Source organism: Spea bombifrons, chromosome 12 (genome assembly GCF_027358695.1).
Source record: "Spea bombifrons isolate aSpeBom1 chromosome 12, aSpeBom1.2.pri, whole genome shotgun sequence".
NCBI lineage: Eukaryota > Metazoa > Chordata > Amphibia > Anura > Pelobatidae > Spea > Spea bombifrons.
Window position 1 is genome coordinate 29,934,085 of NC_071098.1, and position 18,836 is coordinate 29,952,920.

Sequence of the window (18,836 nt, forward strand, 5' to 3'; positions counted from 1 at the left end):
TAGGTATGGACATCAGGGAGCAAGCGAGGAACGTGGCCTGGCCACTGGATCATGAAAGCTCTAGATATCACTGGAGGTCCGGTCTCTATGGTATCTTTATACGACATCATGGAGCCCCTAGGTAACTGTTCTGAGCAGGAAATAGAATCGATTACACTTCCTGTTCTGATATTATGGATTTAAAGAACTGATAAACTGTATTGGGGATGGACTGACAGCGGACTGTTTGTTGACAGCTCTTGAAGTAAATGTTGGGAATGGGCTTTAGTCATAAAAAACATGCCGGAAGACCGGCCCCATTCGGCCCCCATCTAGTCGCTCGTTTCTCCTGCTGTGAAGACTCAAACCTTAATCAGTCGTTGGTCTCGTCTTAGATTCAGGAGCCGTATGTCTATCCCATGCATGTTTAATACCTTCGCTGTGTTAGCCTCTACCACGTCTGCTGGGAGGCTGCTCCATTTATCTGCCTCCCTCTCAGTAAAGTAAGTAAAAAAATAAATATGGATCCTGGAGACGATTCTTTGGCTCGTGAAAGTTCTCTCTCCTGTTTCGGTTTATGTACATAGCGAAAGGGTGAAGGCTGCTCGTTGCCTACAGAAGTCATCTGTCTTCTAAACATGAGCTGCCATCTTGCCCAGAGGAAACAAAACATTCTGACATTTACATAGGAGAGAAACCAAAGCCTCGGATTAGCATATAATTCCAGATTAATTCCCGCTCCCTGGGACTGAATGAACACATCATTAACTGCCAATGCAGTACTGAACGGGGGCCAGAGAGCCAAATAGCATTAATCGCACAGGCTTGTAGGGATAGGTGACCCCTGACACACCAGCTGCTCCCATTATGCTAAACCAGCCAGCGATATTCCAGCTGCTTCGGGGCAAACAAAAACACCCATCACTCCCAGCCCAAGCCGAATGCATGGTCAGGCATCCCAAGATCAACAAACTCTGGATCTTGAGGCTGTGGACTCCAACTCCGAGAATCCTCGGACATTGAGCCAGCCAACTCTCGCAATGCTCATCCGGCTATAGCGACTGCGGTGCCGCTGGCTGAGCCCGTGGCAGAAACAGATGGTGATTGGTGGCAGAAGACACATAGGAGAAGTTAGCCAGGATCCACCGTCCTCTCTGTTGTCACCAGTTAAAGTCCATGCGGCTCCCATGGGGGGGGGGGGGGCGGCGGGCGAACGGGGAGGGGGGGACCCTCACTCAGCCGCCGAAAAATCACTTTTGACATTTAATTTCAAAAATCTTTGCTTGCCTAACACTGGGGTGATATGTTTGGCCTGTGAGCACCGCAGACGCTCTCTCGAGAGCAGGGGGATGGAAGCCCCGGTATATGTCTACATCCGTGGGCCTGGGAGCCATCCACGAGGACCCGCGTATGCAAAATCTCATCAGCCGGCACATCATCTGCCGGGTACTTTGTTTTACTTAAAGATCTGTCAGATGTGTTATTTAAATAAACACAGATTTTGAAGCCGGCCATGGTCCCCCCCCCCATTTATGCAATAAATATAAAGCCTGAGAAAAGCCTTCACCAAAATAAAAATAATAATAATGAAAAAAACAATAATAAAAAGTTTTCTGTTTAAATTTTAATTTTTAAATAACATTTTTTTAATATATCTTTTATTTTTAGTTTGAAGTGAACTCTATATACAGTATGTATTATGTGAAATGTTCACAAAGGGGTTAATATGTATAGTTTGATATATTTTACCCATTTTAAGATACTTTATTTAGATGACCATCAAACAGAAAACCAATTTTTTTTCTTCTTTTTATATAAATTGTTGTATTATTTAAAGTTTTTTTTGTGCTTCTACCTCCTACTCCATAGAGAGCTAAAAATTAACTCTTAAAATAACATTTATTTAAGGACAAAATATATATGTTTAACTCAGGATTAAAATATATAACCATAAAATCTGCTGTTTACGATTTTTTTTTTAATGTTGTATTTTTTGTCTCATTGTCGCCTTTTTAGGTATTATTATAACAAGCGGATTCTCCACAAGACTAAAGGAAAGCGTTTCACCTACAAATTTAACTTCAGTAAGGTCGTGCTGGTGAATTACCCTCTGCTGGATATGGCCAATTCTTCTCTGCTACTTGGGCAAAGCCCCTTCCCCGGAGCCCACTCACACGACCCCTTTACCCCAGAGGTGAGCGGAGCTGTGCTTCATCACATGAGTAAATGGACGCAAATTTGTAATTATTTGGTTTTTTTGGCTTAAATATTAAACAGTTAAAGGGAAAGTTCCGTGGAAAAAAACATAAACCCCAGCGCTGTATACAATAAGATACCCCCCCAACGCTGTATCCAGTAATAACCTCCCCCCAAGCGCTGAGTTCTATCAAATTTTCTTCCAATAAACCCCCTTTATCTGCAGACCTGGAACCGCCGTTGCTGTCAGTCATGTGATATTTTGGGTGACTTTCATGCTCAAACACCACACTGAGCTGATGCTTTATGGCGATGCTAATGAAGTCCGTTCCTCCATAGACTTTCATTACTCAGAGAGTCCTGCTGGGTGATTAAGACCTAGCCATTCTATTCTGATACTGGATACTGGGAGTAACTTTTGATAAAAGAAATGTAGGAACAATTCCTCATTTCTATATTAATTAGTATTTTGTTTTAATAAATGTAATATTCCGGTGTTCAGTATATAAATTACAGAACCGTACGCACTCTGCTAAAGCTAATCTAATGTCAATGATACCTAATTAATATGTGTAACCTTTAGAGTGTCCGTGATACGTACATAATATCAATACACTTCATTAGAGTGTACAAGGCCGTGTTACTTGTGTACAAGGCCGTGTTACTTTACAAGTGTTCTGTCTGCTGCCGTATTAATGTGTCTAGAGTGTACGGAAAGCAACACTTTATTAATATGTGTAATTATACAGTGTGCAAGCAGTGATACTTTAGTAACAATCTAGTTATACAGTGTGCAAGCAGTGATACTTTAGTAACAATCTAATTATAGAGTGTGCAAGCAGTGATACTTTAGTAACAATCTAATTATAGAGTGTGCAAGCAGTGATACTTTAGTAACAATCTAATTATAGAGTGTACAGGCAGTGATACTTTAGTAACAATCTAATTATAGAGTGTGCAAGCAGTGATACTTTAGTAACAATCTAATTATAGAGTGTACAGGCAGTGATACTTTAGTAACAATCTAATTATAGAGTGTACAAGCAGTGATACTTTAGTAACAATCTAATTATAGAGTGTACAAGCAGTGATACTTTAGTAACAATCTACTTATAGAGTGTGTAAGCAGTGATACTTTAGTAATAATCTAATTATAAAGTGCACAGGCAGTGATACTTTAGTAACAATCTAATTATAGAGTGTGCAAGCAGTGATACTTTATAATTAGATTGTTACTAGAGTGTGTAAGCAGTGATACTTTAGTAACAATCTAATTATAGAATGTACAAGTAGTGATACTTTAGTAACAATCTAATTATAGTGTGCAAGCAGTGATTATAGAGTGTACAAGCAGTGATACTTTAGTAACAATCTAATTATCGAGTGTGCAAGCAGTGATACTTTAGTAACAATCTAATTATCGAGTGTACAAGCAGTGATACTTTAGTAACAATCTAATTATAGAGTGTGTAAGCAGTGATACTTTAGTAATAATCTAATTATAGAGTGTAAAAGCAGTGATACTTTAGTAACAATCTTATTATAGAGTGTGCAAGCAGTGATACTTTATAATAAGATTGTTACTAAAGTATCACTGCTTGTACACTCTATAATTAGATTGTTACTAGAGTGTGTAAGCAGTGATACTTTAGTAACAATCTAATTATAGAGTGTAAAAGCAGTGATACTTTAGTAACAATCTTATTATAGAGTGTGCAAGCAGTGATACTTTATAATAAGATTGTTACTAAAGTATCACTGCTTGTACACTCTATAATTAGATTGTTACTAGAGTGTGTAAGCAGTGATACTTTAGTAACAATCTAATTATAGAGTGTAAAAGCAGTGATACTTTAGTAACAATCTTATTATAGAGTGTGCAAGCAGTGATACTTTATAATTAGATTGTTACTAGAGTGTGTAAGCAGTGATACTTTAGTAACAATCTAATTATAGAATGTACAAGTAGTGATACTTTAGTAACAATCTAATTATAGTGTGCAAGCAGTGATTATAGAGTGTACAAGCAGTGATACTTTAGTAACAATCTAATTATCGAGTGTGCAAGCAGTGATACTTTAGTAACAATCTAATTATCGAGTGTACAAGCAGTGATACTTTAGTAACAATCTAATTATAGAGTGTGTAAGCAGTGATACTTTAGTAATAATCTAATTATCGAGTGTGCAAGCAGTGATACTTTAGTAACAATCTAATTATCGAGTGTACAAGCAGTGATACTTTAGTAACAATCTAATTATAGAGTGTAAAAGCAGTGATACTTTAGTAACAATCTTATTATAGAGTGTGCAAGCAGTGATACTTTATAATAAGATTGTTACTAAAGTATCACTGCTTGTACACTCTATAATTAGATTGTTACTAGAGTGTGTAAGCAGTGATACTTTAGTAACAATCTAATTATAGAGTGTAAAAGCAGTGATACTTTAGTAACAATCTTATTATAGAGTGTGCAAGCAGTGATACTTTATAATAAGATTGTTACTAAAGTATCACTGCTTGTACACTCTATAATTAGATTGTTACTAGAGTGTGTAAGCAGTGATACTTTAGTAACAATCTAATTATAGTGTGCAAGCAGTGATACTTTAGTAACAATCTAATTATAGAGTGTACAAGTAGTGATACTATAGTAACAATCTAATTATAGTGTGCAAGCAGTGATACTGTATTAAAATGTATATATATAAAATAGAGATGTGTAATTAGAGTGTAACGGCTGAGACACCTTGTTAATATGTGAAATGCGAGTGTTTGTGATGGTTCCCTGCCAAAACGTGTAATTATATATCGTTAAAATATGACATAATTAAGATAGAACAGTTAAGATATAAAATGAGGTTGGAAAAAAAGACAGAAGTCCATTAAGTTCAAACTTTCCAGGACGGCCAATTTTGCCCCAGAAGGTAGTTTATTTTTTCCCCCCTTTACTCCAATATGCGGATTTGATCGCGGATTAACCCTTATTAATTAAAAACGATATGCCAAAAATAAGTCTCGTATTGTAAGTATCCACGTTACCTGCACTCTAGAGCACAGACGATTCTGATGTTAGAATGCTCGTGTTGATCCGTGACTGAGGATTATAGGAGTTGTATTCACCGCCTGCATTATGAAACGCGGAGCGGCTTCACGCGATATTTTAATTTATAGCGCATGGTAAGCAATTCTATCGCAGTCAATATTCTGAAAATTCAAGTATCCCACCGTATTGATTTTTCAACTGGTTGCAGTATAAAAAATATAGATTGGCTCAGCCGTCCTATGGCGTTCCTCCACATGCGCGGCTCCGGGAGCCCCAGAAGGTGGCCGCCGAGGCTTCGATCAGATTCATAGGCAAAACGCGTCGTCTTCCAAAATTGAGCAGAAGACTTTCCGGTCCGTATCGCTTTACCCCGTCAGAGCCCAGGTTTCAGGCAACAAAGTATCTAAACATGGAATTAAAGGTTCTGTTCCACCAACTCTGCTGAATTTAAAGCTTTTGTCACTAAATACAGCATTAAGCATCATTCCCTGGGAATGCTTAAATGCCATGTGACACAAAAGCAGGCACTGATAGGCTGATGCCATAGCAACAAGAAAAAGCTTTTTTTTCCACAAAAAAATATTTGATTCATCAAACCTACTTGAGTTAATTGACTCAAAGCAGGTGATGTAAATATTTTCTGCAAATATTTTATTATTATTATTATTATTATTATTATTACAAGAATCAGGGCTAAAACATATATTTATATAAAAAAATAAAACCATTTTTAATGTTGGGTTTAAGTTTTTTTAAAAACTTCTTGGAAGGCAGAAGTTGTTTAGCTGAAAGATGATTTTCTGGGAGATTTTAATAACATTTGCGGAATGATTGGGAATATTGATTATCTGATGCCTCCCGGGGCTCTCGATGGCCCCTTTGGATATAAAGAGAAGGCGATTGCTTCCGCGGCGTCGCCGTCCTGCAGTTTTTCAGCTGAATTTGGTCTTTTGGGTATTGGACGGAATCCGTGGAGAGCTGTAGGGATCGCGCAGAAATACGTTATTAATATTCCACAAATCTCATGTAAATAACTTTCTCGTAGGCTCTGCAGTCTCTTTTCTCGCCCACCGGACGCTCACCGCTTCTGGATCGCCCGCTCGCCGCTCCGGACACCGACAAACTCCGCTTAGAAGCCGCATTCCCTTTCCTAAGCTCTGGTAAGAAGAAATCATTTATTTCCTCCATTTTAAGACCTAATTAGCCTGTCTCGTGCCCCCCCCATATAGTTAATCATAGTATGTTCTTAGGGCCATCCGGCCCCCGTCTAGTCGCCCGTTTTTCCTGCTGTAAAGACTCAAACCTTAATCAGTCGTTGGTCTTGTCTGAGATTCAGGAGCCGTATGTCTATCCCATGCATGTTTAATACCCTCACTGTATTACCCTCTACCACCTCTGCTGGGAGGCTGCTCTACCCCTCTACCACCCTCTCAGTAAACTGAAAAGGCTGACCTATTTGTCTTTTTTTTTTTTAGGTACCAGTTACACAAAGCCACCAGCATTATTGCCTCCCTACAATCGCAGCACCCCATTTCCAGACTACCCTTGGGGATTTAACCCATACCTTTCCGGCACGTTCCCGCTTACCAACTCCAAACTGCCCACCTCACTCTACCCTCCACAATTCTACCCCGGCTCCCTCTCCCAAATGCCCCCTCCAGTCTCTCTGCTCCCAGGAGACTCTATGGACAGAGCATCCAGTCTTCTGCAAGGGATCCCACAAAGGATCTGCAACAGCCTGAACCCCCACTTCATACCACCCAGAGGCAGCGGAGAATTAGGGGGTGCAGCAGCGGCAAGGAGGGAGAGGGTCGAACCAGAAGGAAAACAGGAACCAGAGTCCGACTCTGATCTGGAAATTACGGACGTGAGCGACTGCAGCTCGGAAGCAGAAGGGTGCGGATTCAGCCCCCCCTGCCCTGGACCTTCTGTGGCCAAAGGACAAGCAGAGCGACCTAAAGAGGAGGGCAAAACTGCATCGGAACTGGCAACTAATCCCTCCAGCTAGGGACGGGAATGGACAAATCTATATGTACAGATCCGGAAACATAAATATATATAGCTCTATGGATAAATATGGAATATACAATGTGTTTTATTAATCCCTTCATCCCGCGTGGTAATGATCATCCTCCTCTGCTGTTTCGTGTATGTTCATTCCAGGATACGTCCAGTTTAGGTTGATAATGTAAAGAAGATCTCCTCCTCCTCCTCCTCCTCCTCCTCCTCCTCCTCCTCCTCCTCCTCCTCCTCCTCCTCCTCCTCCTCCTCCTCCTCCTCCTCCTCCTCCTCCTCCTCCTCCTCCTCCTCCTCCTCCTCCTCCTCCTCCTCCTCCTCCTCCTCCTCCTCCTCCTCCTCCTCCTCCTCCTCCTCCTCCTCCTCCTCCTCCTCCTCCTCCTCCTCCTCCTCCTCCTCCTCCTCCTCCTCCTCCTCCTCCTCCTCCTCCTCCTCCTCCTCCTCCTCCTCCTCCTCCTCCTCCTCCTCCTCCTCCTCCTCCTCCTCCTCCTCCTCCTCCTCCTCCTCCTCCTCCTCCTCCTCCTCCTCCTCCTCCTCCTCCTCCTCCTCCTCCTCCTCCTCCTCCTCCTCCTCCTCCTCCTCCTCCTCCTCCTCCTCCTCCTCCTCCTCCTCCTCCTCCTCCTCCTCCTCCTCCTCCTCCTCCTCCTCCTCCTCCTCCTCCTCCTCCTCCTCCTCCTCCTCCTCCTCCTCCTCCTCCTCCTCCTCCTCCTCCTCCTCCTCCTCCTCCTCCTCCTCCTCCTCCTCCTCCTCCTCCTCCTCCTCCTCCTCCTCCTCCTCCTCCTCCTCCTCCTCCTCCTCCTCCTCCTCCTCCTCCTCCTCCTCCTCCTCCTCCTCCTCCTCCTCCTCCTCCTCCTCCTCCTCCTCCTCCTCCTCCTCCTCCTCCTCCTCCTCCTCCTCCTCCTCCTCCTCCTCCTCCTCCTCCTCCTCCTCCTCCTCCTCCTCCTCCTCCTCCTCCTCCTCCTCCTCCTCCTCCTCCTCCTCCTCCTCCTCCTCCTCCTCCTCCTCCTCCTCCTCCTCCTCCTCCTCCTCCTCCTCCTCCTCCTCCTCCTCCTCCTCCTCCTCCTCCTCCTCCTCCTCCTCCTCCTCCTCCTCCTCCTCCTCCTCCTCCTCCTCCTCCTCCTCCTCCTCCTCCTCCTCCTCCTCCTCCTCCTCCTCCTCCTCCTCCTCCTCCTCCTCCTCCTCCTCCTCCTCCTCCTCCTCCTCCTCCTCCTCCTCCTCCTCCTCCTCCTCCTCCTCCTCCTCCTCCTCCTCCTCCTCCTCCTCCTCCTCCTCCTCCTCCTCCTCCTCCTCCTCCTCCTCCTCCTCCTCCTCCTCCTCCTCCTCCTCCTCCTCCTCCTCCTCGTGAGTGAATTCCCGAAGCAATAAATAAAAATTAGAACAACAAAATGTGTTTTGCATTATTCAAGAAAAAAAAGTGTGGGAAAAAAGCTTTACAATGCGTATTTTAACCCTTTAATTCCAGGAGCGTACATCATACCAACCAACGCATTTCGCATGAATGCGAAATCCCTTTTTGAGTCATATATCGGCATTTTAAGGAAAGTCACAAACACAGAGAACATCTTTTTTTTTTATTTCAGTGATGCTTTGGCACTTTACAGTTTCTGGAAAAAAGGGTCTTTGGCATAAAACGAGAAAACAAAAATGGTCTTATACATATATGCTTACTTACCCCCCCCCACACCCCCCGTAACAGCAGACATCATGCCAAGACCACCCAACTTAAAATAAAAATACAGCTTCAATATATTAATACAAGAGGAACCAGAGGACGGGACAGACAGTACGTACATATTGTATATACAGGGGGAGAGATATCGCCATTAGTACATTAAAGTGTGAATAACGATGCATTATTTTGTTCCAGCCCCGAATAATGTGTAATATAAAACCCTGCCCGGCAGTAGAAGGTGACAGTACTGATACTCTGTATTACTTCAGGCCATCGAGATGGTGGTGGGGGGGCAGATACAGAAGGGTTACCTGGATCAGATGCAATGTCTAGAATACGCCTCGTTCCGCGTTCCCCAGCTCTAGAACCTTCACTTTCTCCTAAACCATAATTAAGCACGTAACCTTTTCCTTCCTTATTCAAAGGGAATCCGTTCTTTACATTGAGAGGGGGGGCGCGCCGCCCGGTCACCTAACTCCAACAGTGCTAACAGTGATAATCCGCATGCCACATGTTATATGTCACTCGTGTGTAATATGAACCTTAAAACAGGGTATCATTTGTGAGACTTTCACCCCAAAAAACCAAACCAAATAGGACAAGTCATGCTCCTTATACACACGGTGACACCTAATAATACACCTAATAATACGCCGAAGCCACGAGCACGACATCCCGTAATCCCAATACACAGATCACACATCCATCTCGCTAATCACGCTAACACTTTGCTTCTAATACGCAGACCCCCCCCGTCCGTCTCAATGCATGTGTCCCCCACGTTAACAGCGGGAAACCGACCTCACTCTCTTAATCAAGGAGACATCTCACTCGTGTTCGAGGCACACTTAGTAGCACCCCTTAATAACGTGCACCCCTTCCCACACCATGAATCCCAACCCCAACCTCCCAAACTTAATCCCATCCCACCTATAACAATATCCCGGGCAGAGACGTTAAAGACCCCCCCCCCATGAAATCTGATCCAGGTCCCTTCTGGTATAACCGGAAACTCGTTCTCTAAAGGAAGAGCTGCAGATATAACGTGCCCCCCTGTTCCGCCCCTCCGCCCCCCCCCCGGAGATCCGAGATTCTAAGAATCATCATATTGATTCATACAAGCAAAAAAAAATATTTTACTGTACAGCTAGGACAAGAATCTCTCTACCTGATATATATATTTAAAAACAGAGTACATAATATATAGAGAATCCTGCAGCCCCCACCCCGGTCCCTGAAAAATTCATATATATATATATATATATAAAAGCAATAAGGCACTTTGGAGGCTTCTTTTTAACGGACATTTTTCTTGAACAAAAAGTGACTGGTCAACCCCAATTTAATGAATTCAGATTCTGGAAGCTCGTTGAGTTCCAGAACGCTACCTTCCTCTCTCTCTCACCCCATACAACAGCACCCTCTTCCCCCTCACCGCCCGGAACGTAGGCAGGTCAGGGAATTCTTGGTTTCGTGGTGGGAGGAAGACGTCCCGTGGAAGTTGTGCGAGAGAACGATACTGCAAGGAGACAGATAAAGCCTGTGGGAGAAACCATACACACTCCATGAGCAACAGAGATCACGGGCCAGGGGTAGACATTCTAGAGTTGCTGATGGACAACGATGACGATTTTCCTTGACCGACCTTGGCTTGGGTGGCTATCATGGGAGATATAATTCCAACACAGCCAGAGCTTAGGATCACCCATGTGTTATGTAGGCAGTATCCATACATACATAAGAACCAAAGGGAGATGTACATATATGAACATTATTACCCAGACTCAATGGACGCAGGCCATATCGACCACATGGGCACATGGAAGAAAGGTTGGTTCTCTCTCACTCCCCCCACCCACCTATCTGTGCCCACCAAAATCCAAGGTGTTATCGTCATACTTTTGGTAATACATCCCCCGAAGAGAATGGGAAAGGTCCTTGTGCAACTCTTGACTCAACCCTAGCAGTAATCAAGACCTTCTCTCCCAACCCCCCCCTGACATCAGCTCGAGTGTTACCTGTCTCATGTGAAACTGCTATGGGATACAGTGAATTTGGCGACCGCACTCTGCAGATGGTTGTAGTCCTCTTCTATCACCTGGTAGAGAAAAAAGACAAGTATAAGAAAGGTCCGGCTTGAAAATATAGACATGGGGGGTTGGAGATTAGGGTTGGAGACAATGAAACGAGGGAGAGGACATGCAACCAGGCCTACAGATTGCTGTATAATAATAATAATAATAAAAAACAATAATAAAGCACAGAATGGTGGAGAACACTCTTACCTTGAGCTGCTGGACCCTCTGCTCCAGTAGTAGAATGTGTCTTCTAACTTCTTCTGACTGCTCCTGAGACAGCACAATGGGGGTGCACAAAGACTCCCCAACATCAGATCTGCCGTCGGCGCCAGCTTCGCTACCTGCGTACGCGATAGAGGGGAAGGGCATTTGTGAAAGCTTTATACACTACTGCCCCCTTGTGGACAAACTTGAAACCTTACTAAACCGCTACAGGTCCCTGGGGCATTATTTGCCCGTGGTCCACTGGAGGAACATACCCAGGGAGCGCTCACTCACCATTCTCACCTCCATATTCCCGGTCACCATTGGTTGCCTTTTCCCCCTGAGCGGTCTCTTCACCTCCGGGGTGATCTCGAGCGGCGTTTAGCTCTATATACGACAGGGATTCCGCGTCCAGGCTCAGGCGAATGTTCCGTACCAGCAACCGCTTTAGCACCGAAACTAAAACCGGGCGATACAGAAAAATACAAAATTATTCGGTCGCACGCTGTGGTCTTTTAACTGCTCAGGATACCCAGAAGAACCCAACTCCTCACCTTCTTCCAGGGCTTCGCTGGCAATTTGTCCCCCTGAATTTGTTGCGTCCTGATTCAGTTTATACACCGGAATGTTGTGAGCCAGGAGATGTTCCGCTAGGTTGGAAGCATCGCCGACCTTCTCCTCGCCCCCTAGGACTACATCGTCTACGGACTCTTCCTTCTCTGCGGGAGAAGGAGCGAGATAAAGATTGGAGAACCTCCCAACGTCATCGACGGAGTCATGGTTTGTATGGTAAATTTCCAACAGATATATGGAAAGATCCCCTACATATATAAGATGTTCTGGGCTCGGTATGGTGGGGGGGGCATTTAGAGGGGCATTAGGAGGTAGTGGGGATTAGGATTCGTTCCTCTCTTACCATCCTTGGTTCCAGATTCTTTTATGGAGTTGCCGTTCTCCGAGCTGCCCATCATTGGCTCGCTGAAACTGGAAATAAAAGTTGGATGAGTCAGAGAGATCAGATATGAATACAACGCACAACGTAACAGAAAACAAACAAACAACAACTTACTACGAGGGGCTCTGCGGGGTGATGGACGTGCGCGCTGGCCTTACCGCAGTCTCCAGAGAGCCCGTTGTCTCTCGAATCAGGGAGTACCAGCTACAAGAAACCCGAAACTCAACATAAGCCAGCCTTCTGAGTAACCTTACCCTATATCCCTATACGTCCTGTTAATTCCAACACGCTCGCCCTCCATCTCACGCAAACCTGATCCAATCGCCCCATCAATACATTTCTCATTCTTCCGTCCCTTTTGCCGGCTCGCCCACTTCTTTTTACCCAACAGGATCCGTCCCCCCGATTCTACTTTCCAAGACCCCACGAAGAAATCCTTACGTTTTCTTTTCGGAGACGGTGGGTGCCACCAATTCGTAGAACTGCCCTTTGTCCTCCCATTTAAATAACACAAAGAACGCTTTGTTATCTGTAAGAAAGAGCAAGCGGCGCAGGATCAGGCAAAAGACATCTGGAGAGATTACGGGTTGGGATGTTACTTTTGAAGGGTAATCTCTGGCATATACAGTACAACGTCTCACGCCATCGTCCTTCACCTCTACTGTACGGCAGATGACCCACCTATAGCCACTTCGCGAGCCATAGCTGTATTTAGCTTGATGATAGGACTCAGCATGAGCTTGCCGTCCGGGGTTGGCATTATGGTCCGGCTCTGACACTTTAGCACCAGCCGCTCATCTTGTTTCTGTAACAGCATTAACATGTCGTCCAGGAGGAGGACGTGGACATCTGCGGGCCGGGAACGAAATTGGACGGTTAATGATGGAGAAGGACTATATAGGGGGGGTCAACATTCTGCTCCGAAAGACCAAGACCACGCAATGGGTTAACGGAACACAATAATATTGGAGATGGAATTAAGAAGAGTCTGACCGGTGACCATGAAACTCACCGACTGCTTTGTCTTTGCTCACGCGCCAGGTTAGCGGCCCCTCATAGATTAGATTCTTTTTACTGATATCAATATTCTGAAAAAGATTAAAAGAAAAAAAATTAGTCCAAATGGGAGAAGTTGGCTTGAGAACCGGTTACCCAAGAGCCTCCTTACCCCGGACCAGCAATAAACGGGGGTAGGAGGACTCATTGTCTGAAGCTAGCTGTACGAGAGAGTTTTCCTACCCAGACTCAATAAACGGGTAACGAACCGGCTGTGTTACGGGCTCATTACCTGCTACGTTGGGTCGTTAGTTTAAATTAAGAACGCCGCGGTCTTTACCTTGAATTCGTTAAATAGAGGATCGCTCATCTGCCTCAGGTTGGACAGGTCCAGTCGTCTTTGGTAATCGCTGAGCTTCTACGGGGCACAGGAGACGGCCAAAAATAAGTTAGGGATCGGAGACCAAGAAAGAGCTAGATACATCATCATCATCATCAAAGTTCCATGAATGGAAAAGTGATGTAATAGCCGGTCACTTAGCACCGCACATTTCCAAAGGCTGAGAAGCAGGACCGCGGGAAGAGCAGTAGGACGCGGTTCGCGGTTCTTACCATTTTGTTCTCCATTTCTCGCACTTCTTGGTTGACATGGTTGAGGATCTGCCGGCAGCACTCGGCGGCTTTCTGCACCCTCTGCTTTTCTTCTTCTTCCTCTGTGAGGGGCCAGAAACCAGAGTCAAGACCCTCAGCCTTTCATCCCAACCCCCAGACTCCTCCAACCCAAGAGGGAAGTGCGTGGACTTGTCTCTGAATTCCAGAGCCAACGTAAAAAAAAACCCAACCCAAACACATTCTAGAATAAGATTCCGCATTCCGATCACTGAATAATTGAAATGCCCCGGCCCTGGGGGTATGAAAAACCCTGGCGTGTATTAAAACAGGCAACCTTAAATCACAGAGAGGTTGACGCAGGTCCTCACCGGTGAGATTTGCGATGTTCTGCAGTAGCAAAGGGTATTTGGTTAGTCTCTGCATCTCAATTGGGATGATGTCCTTTAACTGCAGCCTCCGGCATTGAGGATTGCTTTCTGCATCCTACGGAAACAGGGGAGGAAAAAGTGTTAGAGAGGGGACAGGCACTTAGAATACCTGTCCTTAAACAGCTCTTAGTTGTTCAGGTAGGGATCAAGGTATCAACCATGAATGGTGATCGCTAAAGAAACAGAATCGCTCCCCGTGATCTGTAATGCGGCAGCCATTATTTAACGCGGGGTCCGCGTGGCGCGTCGTACCTGAATGAATTGGGTAAAGCGAGGATCTTTCTTTTGCTTGACTTTCAGTTGCTCCAGAGCAAAAGGCTGTCGGCTGCAGAACCGAGAGGAGATCTTCTGGAACCAGCTGCCTTCCGTGCCATCAAACTGGTGGGGTGAGACCACGGGACGTTTAACAAACAAGTATAATCATAGACAAGCAAAGAAGCCGCGATAGCAAGCAAACTGACATTTTCCTGATGGTCACCTACTATTTTTAATCCTATGTTTAGTTCCCCTTTAGAAGGAAAGTCTTATATGTCAACTTATGGCCCCTAAAGCTCAATTCCTCCCCAACCCAATGTTGACCTCAAACTGCAGTCTCTTCTCACCCGGTGTAACAACGTGCTTCCAATCTCCATGATGATCGAGTTGTTCTCCAAACGCAGTCTCTTCAAGTTTTCCAGGAACACGGCTGCGGAGGCAGGGAGACAGAACGTCACACGCGTGTGTAAACGGCGGCGAGCGGCGCAAAGGGAAACGCTCAAAGGGAAAGAAGGATTGGGAGGTCTCACCGTGTGCCTCAATGAGGTCGTCTAGGCTGGGAAAGATGTTCTCCAGCTCCATGTTGGGAATCCAGAGGTTCTGCATTGGGAGGTAGAAGATGTCATGTAACACGTGGAGCATCCGAACATGGGCATGTTCTGTGAAGAGGAGCTCTGTGTGGGAGAAGAAAGATAGTTGGCATGAATGAAGAAAGAGATCAAAGGAAAGAGAACCAAAGCTGGAACGGAGGATAGGAAGAGGGCCAACTGGACACAGATAAAGCCCAAAAAGTGGAGAAAATAAGAAGCACATCATAGAGCGAAAAGGCAACATATTGCTCCGTTTGATGACACACATACCATTGATGACCTCCTGCCGCTTTACTTCGCTTTTCTTCAGCCTGAGGAGTGTTTCAGGGGGAACGAGATCCCTCCAGTTCGGAGGTTCGCTCTCGACCTCTGTAACGCGCGGCTCAGTCTCCTCAGACTGGGGAAGCAGAAAGGACGGCGGACCCTCTGAAGCCCCTCCAGGCTCCGGGCTGTAGTGGAAGAGACGAGGGGACTTTAAGACGTATCCTTATTCTGAGACATGCTTAAACGATTCTGCTTAGAACTGAGGTCGGGGGATCCACCCTGGAGCTCTCCCGCTGATGTTGAACTATAAATCTTTTTCGTAAAGCATTATGGGAATTGTAGTTCATCAATCAGAGAAGCTACAGATTGACTGCCTCCAATTGCAACATTGTGATCTAACTTAACGTTTCTCATAATTAAAAGGACATGCTGACCAGGTCTACACCAGCGTTTTTGGCCACAAGGTGCTTCTATTTGTTGTCGGATGGGTCACACTTCGATGGAATGAGCTGCGTTGCCCCAACTTGTTACGACCCGAGGCTATAGTCCTCTAGAACGGTAGTAGATACCTTAGGACTCATCACCAACAGTCATGGTGACATGGCTAATATGCAGCGTTATAAGGTCTACTAATAGCTTAATGCATACTAGTTTTTGTATGGATTCTAATAGACGTTAAGAGACCAAAGATTCCCCCGGCTCCAAACCTACGTGAGACTGCTCTGCTTCAGCCCGGATTTGCCCGTCGTGACCTGCATGTCGTTGGCCCGGGCAGCGGCCTCCAGATCAACATCGCTGCGAGAACGTGCCTGCTTGGCTTTGGAAGAGCCGCGCTGGGAACGCTTGCGCTCGTAAACCCGCAGGCTCTCGGAGCGACCCAGTTTAGTAGACAACCTGTCCGGGTCAACCCAAGAAGAGGGGGGGGGGGGCGGGAAAAGGGTTCGTGACCACGAAAAAAGAAGAGGAGAGGAGAGAGGGAGGGGGGGTGAGAATTAGCATGCAAGGGTAGGCGATTGGACAATACAAAAATGTTGATTGGGTGAAAAAAAGTAGACGAGGAACAACATATGATTGGAGAGGAGATGAGAAACATGCAAAAACAATTAAGTCAATTGATATAAAAAAACAGAAATAATATTAAGACTGGAAAGACAGACCATGAATGGGAGATGAAAACGCAAGTATTAAGAGGACCGAACAATAACGTCTAGAAACAAAGTCTAAGTTGTGTCATTTGAACGAAGAACACGCGCAGCTCAGAATAACGACCAGCGGCCCAAGAAGCTCATACAACCTATCGCTCTTCCCTCCTCAACATACACACAGGACCATCGGCGGTCGGTCAAGCCAGGACATCCCAAGGCTTTCAAACACGTAAAAGAATGAAGAGAAGAATGAATAATATTATTCTGCAGATAATACTCTTATGGCCGAAGCAACGGGACCAGCCTGGCCTTGGAGTGAATTGCTACGAAGGAGCCAGGATACCTTCCATATATCTCTCAGGTTTGACAACTTGTGTATTTATCATTTATAATAATTGTGTTTCTCCGCCTATAAATTTACTAAGGAAGCGTTGTAAAATACAATAAAATTAGGCCCTGAACATTAAGTGCAACTCAAAACTTCACTTGAAGACCTATGATGGGGTCAGCTAATCGCCGGGATATTATCCTTTCTCATCGAGGATTCTGATCCAGTCTAAAAGTCGCGTTTTTGGAAATGTACGTTTCTAGCGGTCAGCAGGGGACAGTTTTTGGGTTTGCAAGGGGACAGAGCAAGGTGAAGGAGCTTGGAGCATATCAGGTTATACTTAGCCAGGGTGTGAACTGATTCAATATCAGTCTATATAAAATGTCCCGGGACGACAGGTCACAAACATGCACTGACCTTTTCTTTCGTCTGTAAACAGAGCAGGGATGGATTAATTCATCTACAGATTGCACCCTCTCCCACCCATGGATCGAAAGCTCTGTGAGCAAGGACTCCCGAGTCCTATTCATCAACAATTCTGCCAGTACCAACACAGACAGCGACATAATGCTTAATGCAGGCACCTGCTTGATGTTATTTGTAGCTCGACAAGCTGACACCGCATAGCGACACGTATATCAACGACAAGCAAGCTTTTGTTGCAAAAAAAATTAGTTAAATAAAAGAAAAACGTACACGTCACAAGGAACAACCAGATGAGCGGGAGAAAGGTATACAAGGAAGCCAGAAGAACAGTCTATACATTAATCAGTGGGCAGCAGAAATGGTCCAACAAGAGTCAGGGGGTAAGAGAACAGAGATAAACCAGTTAGACAGAGCGAATGAATGAAGAGAAAAGGTATTTTCAAGGCAAGCAATCAGAGAGACATGGAAGGCCAGTGGTCAAGACATGATGGAGGACGAGGATTACGTGGGGTAGACAAAAGCCTGCGGGACGCACCGCGGGGAACGCAAAGTTTGGGCAGCTACGCAGCGAAGGAATGGAAAAACGCGAATGAGGTGAATGAGGACAGGACATTTTTTTGCCAGGTCTTTACATGAAAACACGACACTTTATAACGCGGTGGAGCGATGAAGCTTGAATGCGCAAGGTATTGTCTTTGTTATAAAAGCCATACAACGTCAGGTGCGGAGCTCCTTAGAGAGGATGGGCAAATTCAGGGCCTCCTGGGTTGAGGGACATTTGAGGGAAGGGAGGTCTTAGCAACACAAAGAAAGCAATTTAGCATTAGCCTGGCAGGAGGCGGAAGTCGACTCTGCGGCAAACAGCAGCACCATATTTACATGAGGAAGGACGGGGGCCGCGCCGGGCCCGGCAGCTTGGCAGGGAACGGAGACAGGCACAGGTTGGTATCATGGCAGTATTTAAGCGAATCAACCCCCCCAAAGCCTGTATCTCTCTTGCCTTTCATTCTCAGCGCCCTCGTCCTGCTGGTGGTCGCCCGGACACAGCTCGGTCGTAGGGGATCCCTTCGAGACATCAGAAATGTCTACAGAGCTCGATCCATCGGTTATTGCTGCAGGGTGAACGGAGAGAAAGAGAGGGCAATTACTTTCCACGTGCCGGTTCACTGCTGTGAAACTATCATACCATTTCAGGGGGTATTCTGCGTCCCAACAACCATGGCTTTGATGCCGTAAGTCGTTAGTGACTGACCTGTGTCGCTGTCACTGGGATCGCTGGGTGGAGGGTGTATGGTTACAGATACCCCAGAGTCTGGAACATCTGCCCCTCCACCCCCAGTGCCTTTTGATTTAACTGCGTTGCTGTCATTCCTATCGAACGTCCTCTGTCCGTGGCTGATTTTTCTCTCGTGGACCACCGGCTTCTCAGCTGCTGCAGGGGCAGGAAAGAACAACGACAAAAAAAAAAAGATGATCACAAAAAAAATACATCCAGAACCTATCTGTAATTAAATGCAAATAATATTAGATTCAGGGATTAGTAAACTACATTCTGACCCCAACACACACAACTAGCTGAGTCCCCCCCCCACCAGCCATGTTCAACGAAGACCTTATCATGACTGCCCTCTATGTCAAATCCCACG

The 18,836-nt window shown here is 45.5% G+C and overlaps 2 protein-coding genes across 2 annotated transcripts in view; one reads left to right on the forward strand and one right to left on the reverse strand.

Moving 5' to 3' along the window:
• Window positions 1-7,229, forward strand: part of ERFL (ETS repressor factor like) — an 11,101-nt gene extending 3,872 nt beyond the window's left edge. The window contains exons 3-5 of the mRNA XM_053452133.1: window positions 1,996-2,173; window positions 6,267-6,381; window positions 6,697-7,229. Coding sequence (XP_053308108.1) covers window positions 1,996-2,173; window positions 6,267-6,381; window positions 6,697-7,229 — 826 coding nt within the window. The remainder of the gene's footprint in view (window positions 1-1,995; window positions 2,174-6,266; window positions 6,382-6,696) is intronic.
• Window positions 7,230-10,215: 2,986 nt separating this feature from the next.
• The window catches only part of ARHGEF1 (Rho guanine nucleotide exchange factor 1), a 34,420-nt gene continuing 25,799 nt past the window's right edge, over window positions 10,216-18,836 (reverse strand). The window contains 21 exon segments of the mRNA XM_053451949.1: window positions 10,216-10,449; window positions 10,928-11,007; window positions 11,195-11,324; window positions 11,467-11,650; window positions 11,746-11,910; window positions 12,108-12,175; window positions 12,261-12,350; window positions 12,588-12,675; window positions 12,828-12,995; window positions 13,159-13,234; window positions 13,483-13,560; window positions 13,755-13,855; window positions 14,123-14,237; window positions 14,435-14,560; window positions 14,785-14,867; window positions 14,968-15,111; window positions 15,298-15,476; window positions 16,003-16,185; window positions 17,182-17,193; window positions 18,191-18,302; window positions 18,443-18,619. Coding sequence (XP_053307924.1) covers window positions 10,933-11,007; window positions 11,195-11,324; window positions 11,467-11,650; window positions 11,746-11,910; window positions 12,108-12,175; window positions 12,261-12,350; window positions 12,588-12,675; window positions 12,828-12,995; window positions 13,159-13,234; window positions 13,483-13,560; window positions 13,755-13,855; window positions 14,123-14,237; window positions 14,435-14,560; window positions 14,785-14,867; window positions 14,968-15,111; window positions 15,298-15,476; window positions 16,003-16,185; window positions 17,182-17,193; window positions 18,191-18,302; window positions 18,443-18,619 — 2,354 coding nt within the window. The 3' untranslated portion in view covers window positions 10,216-10,449; window positions 10,928-10,932.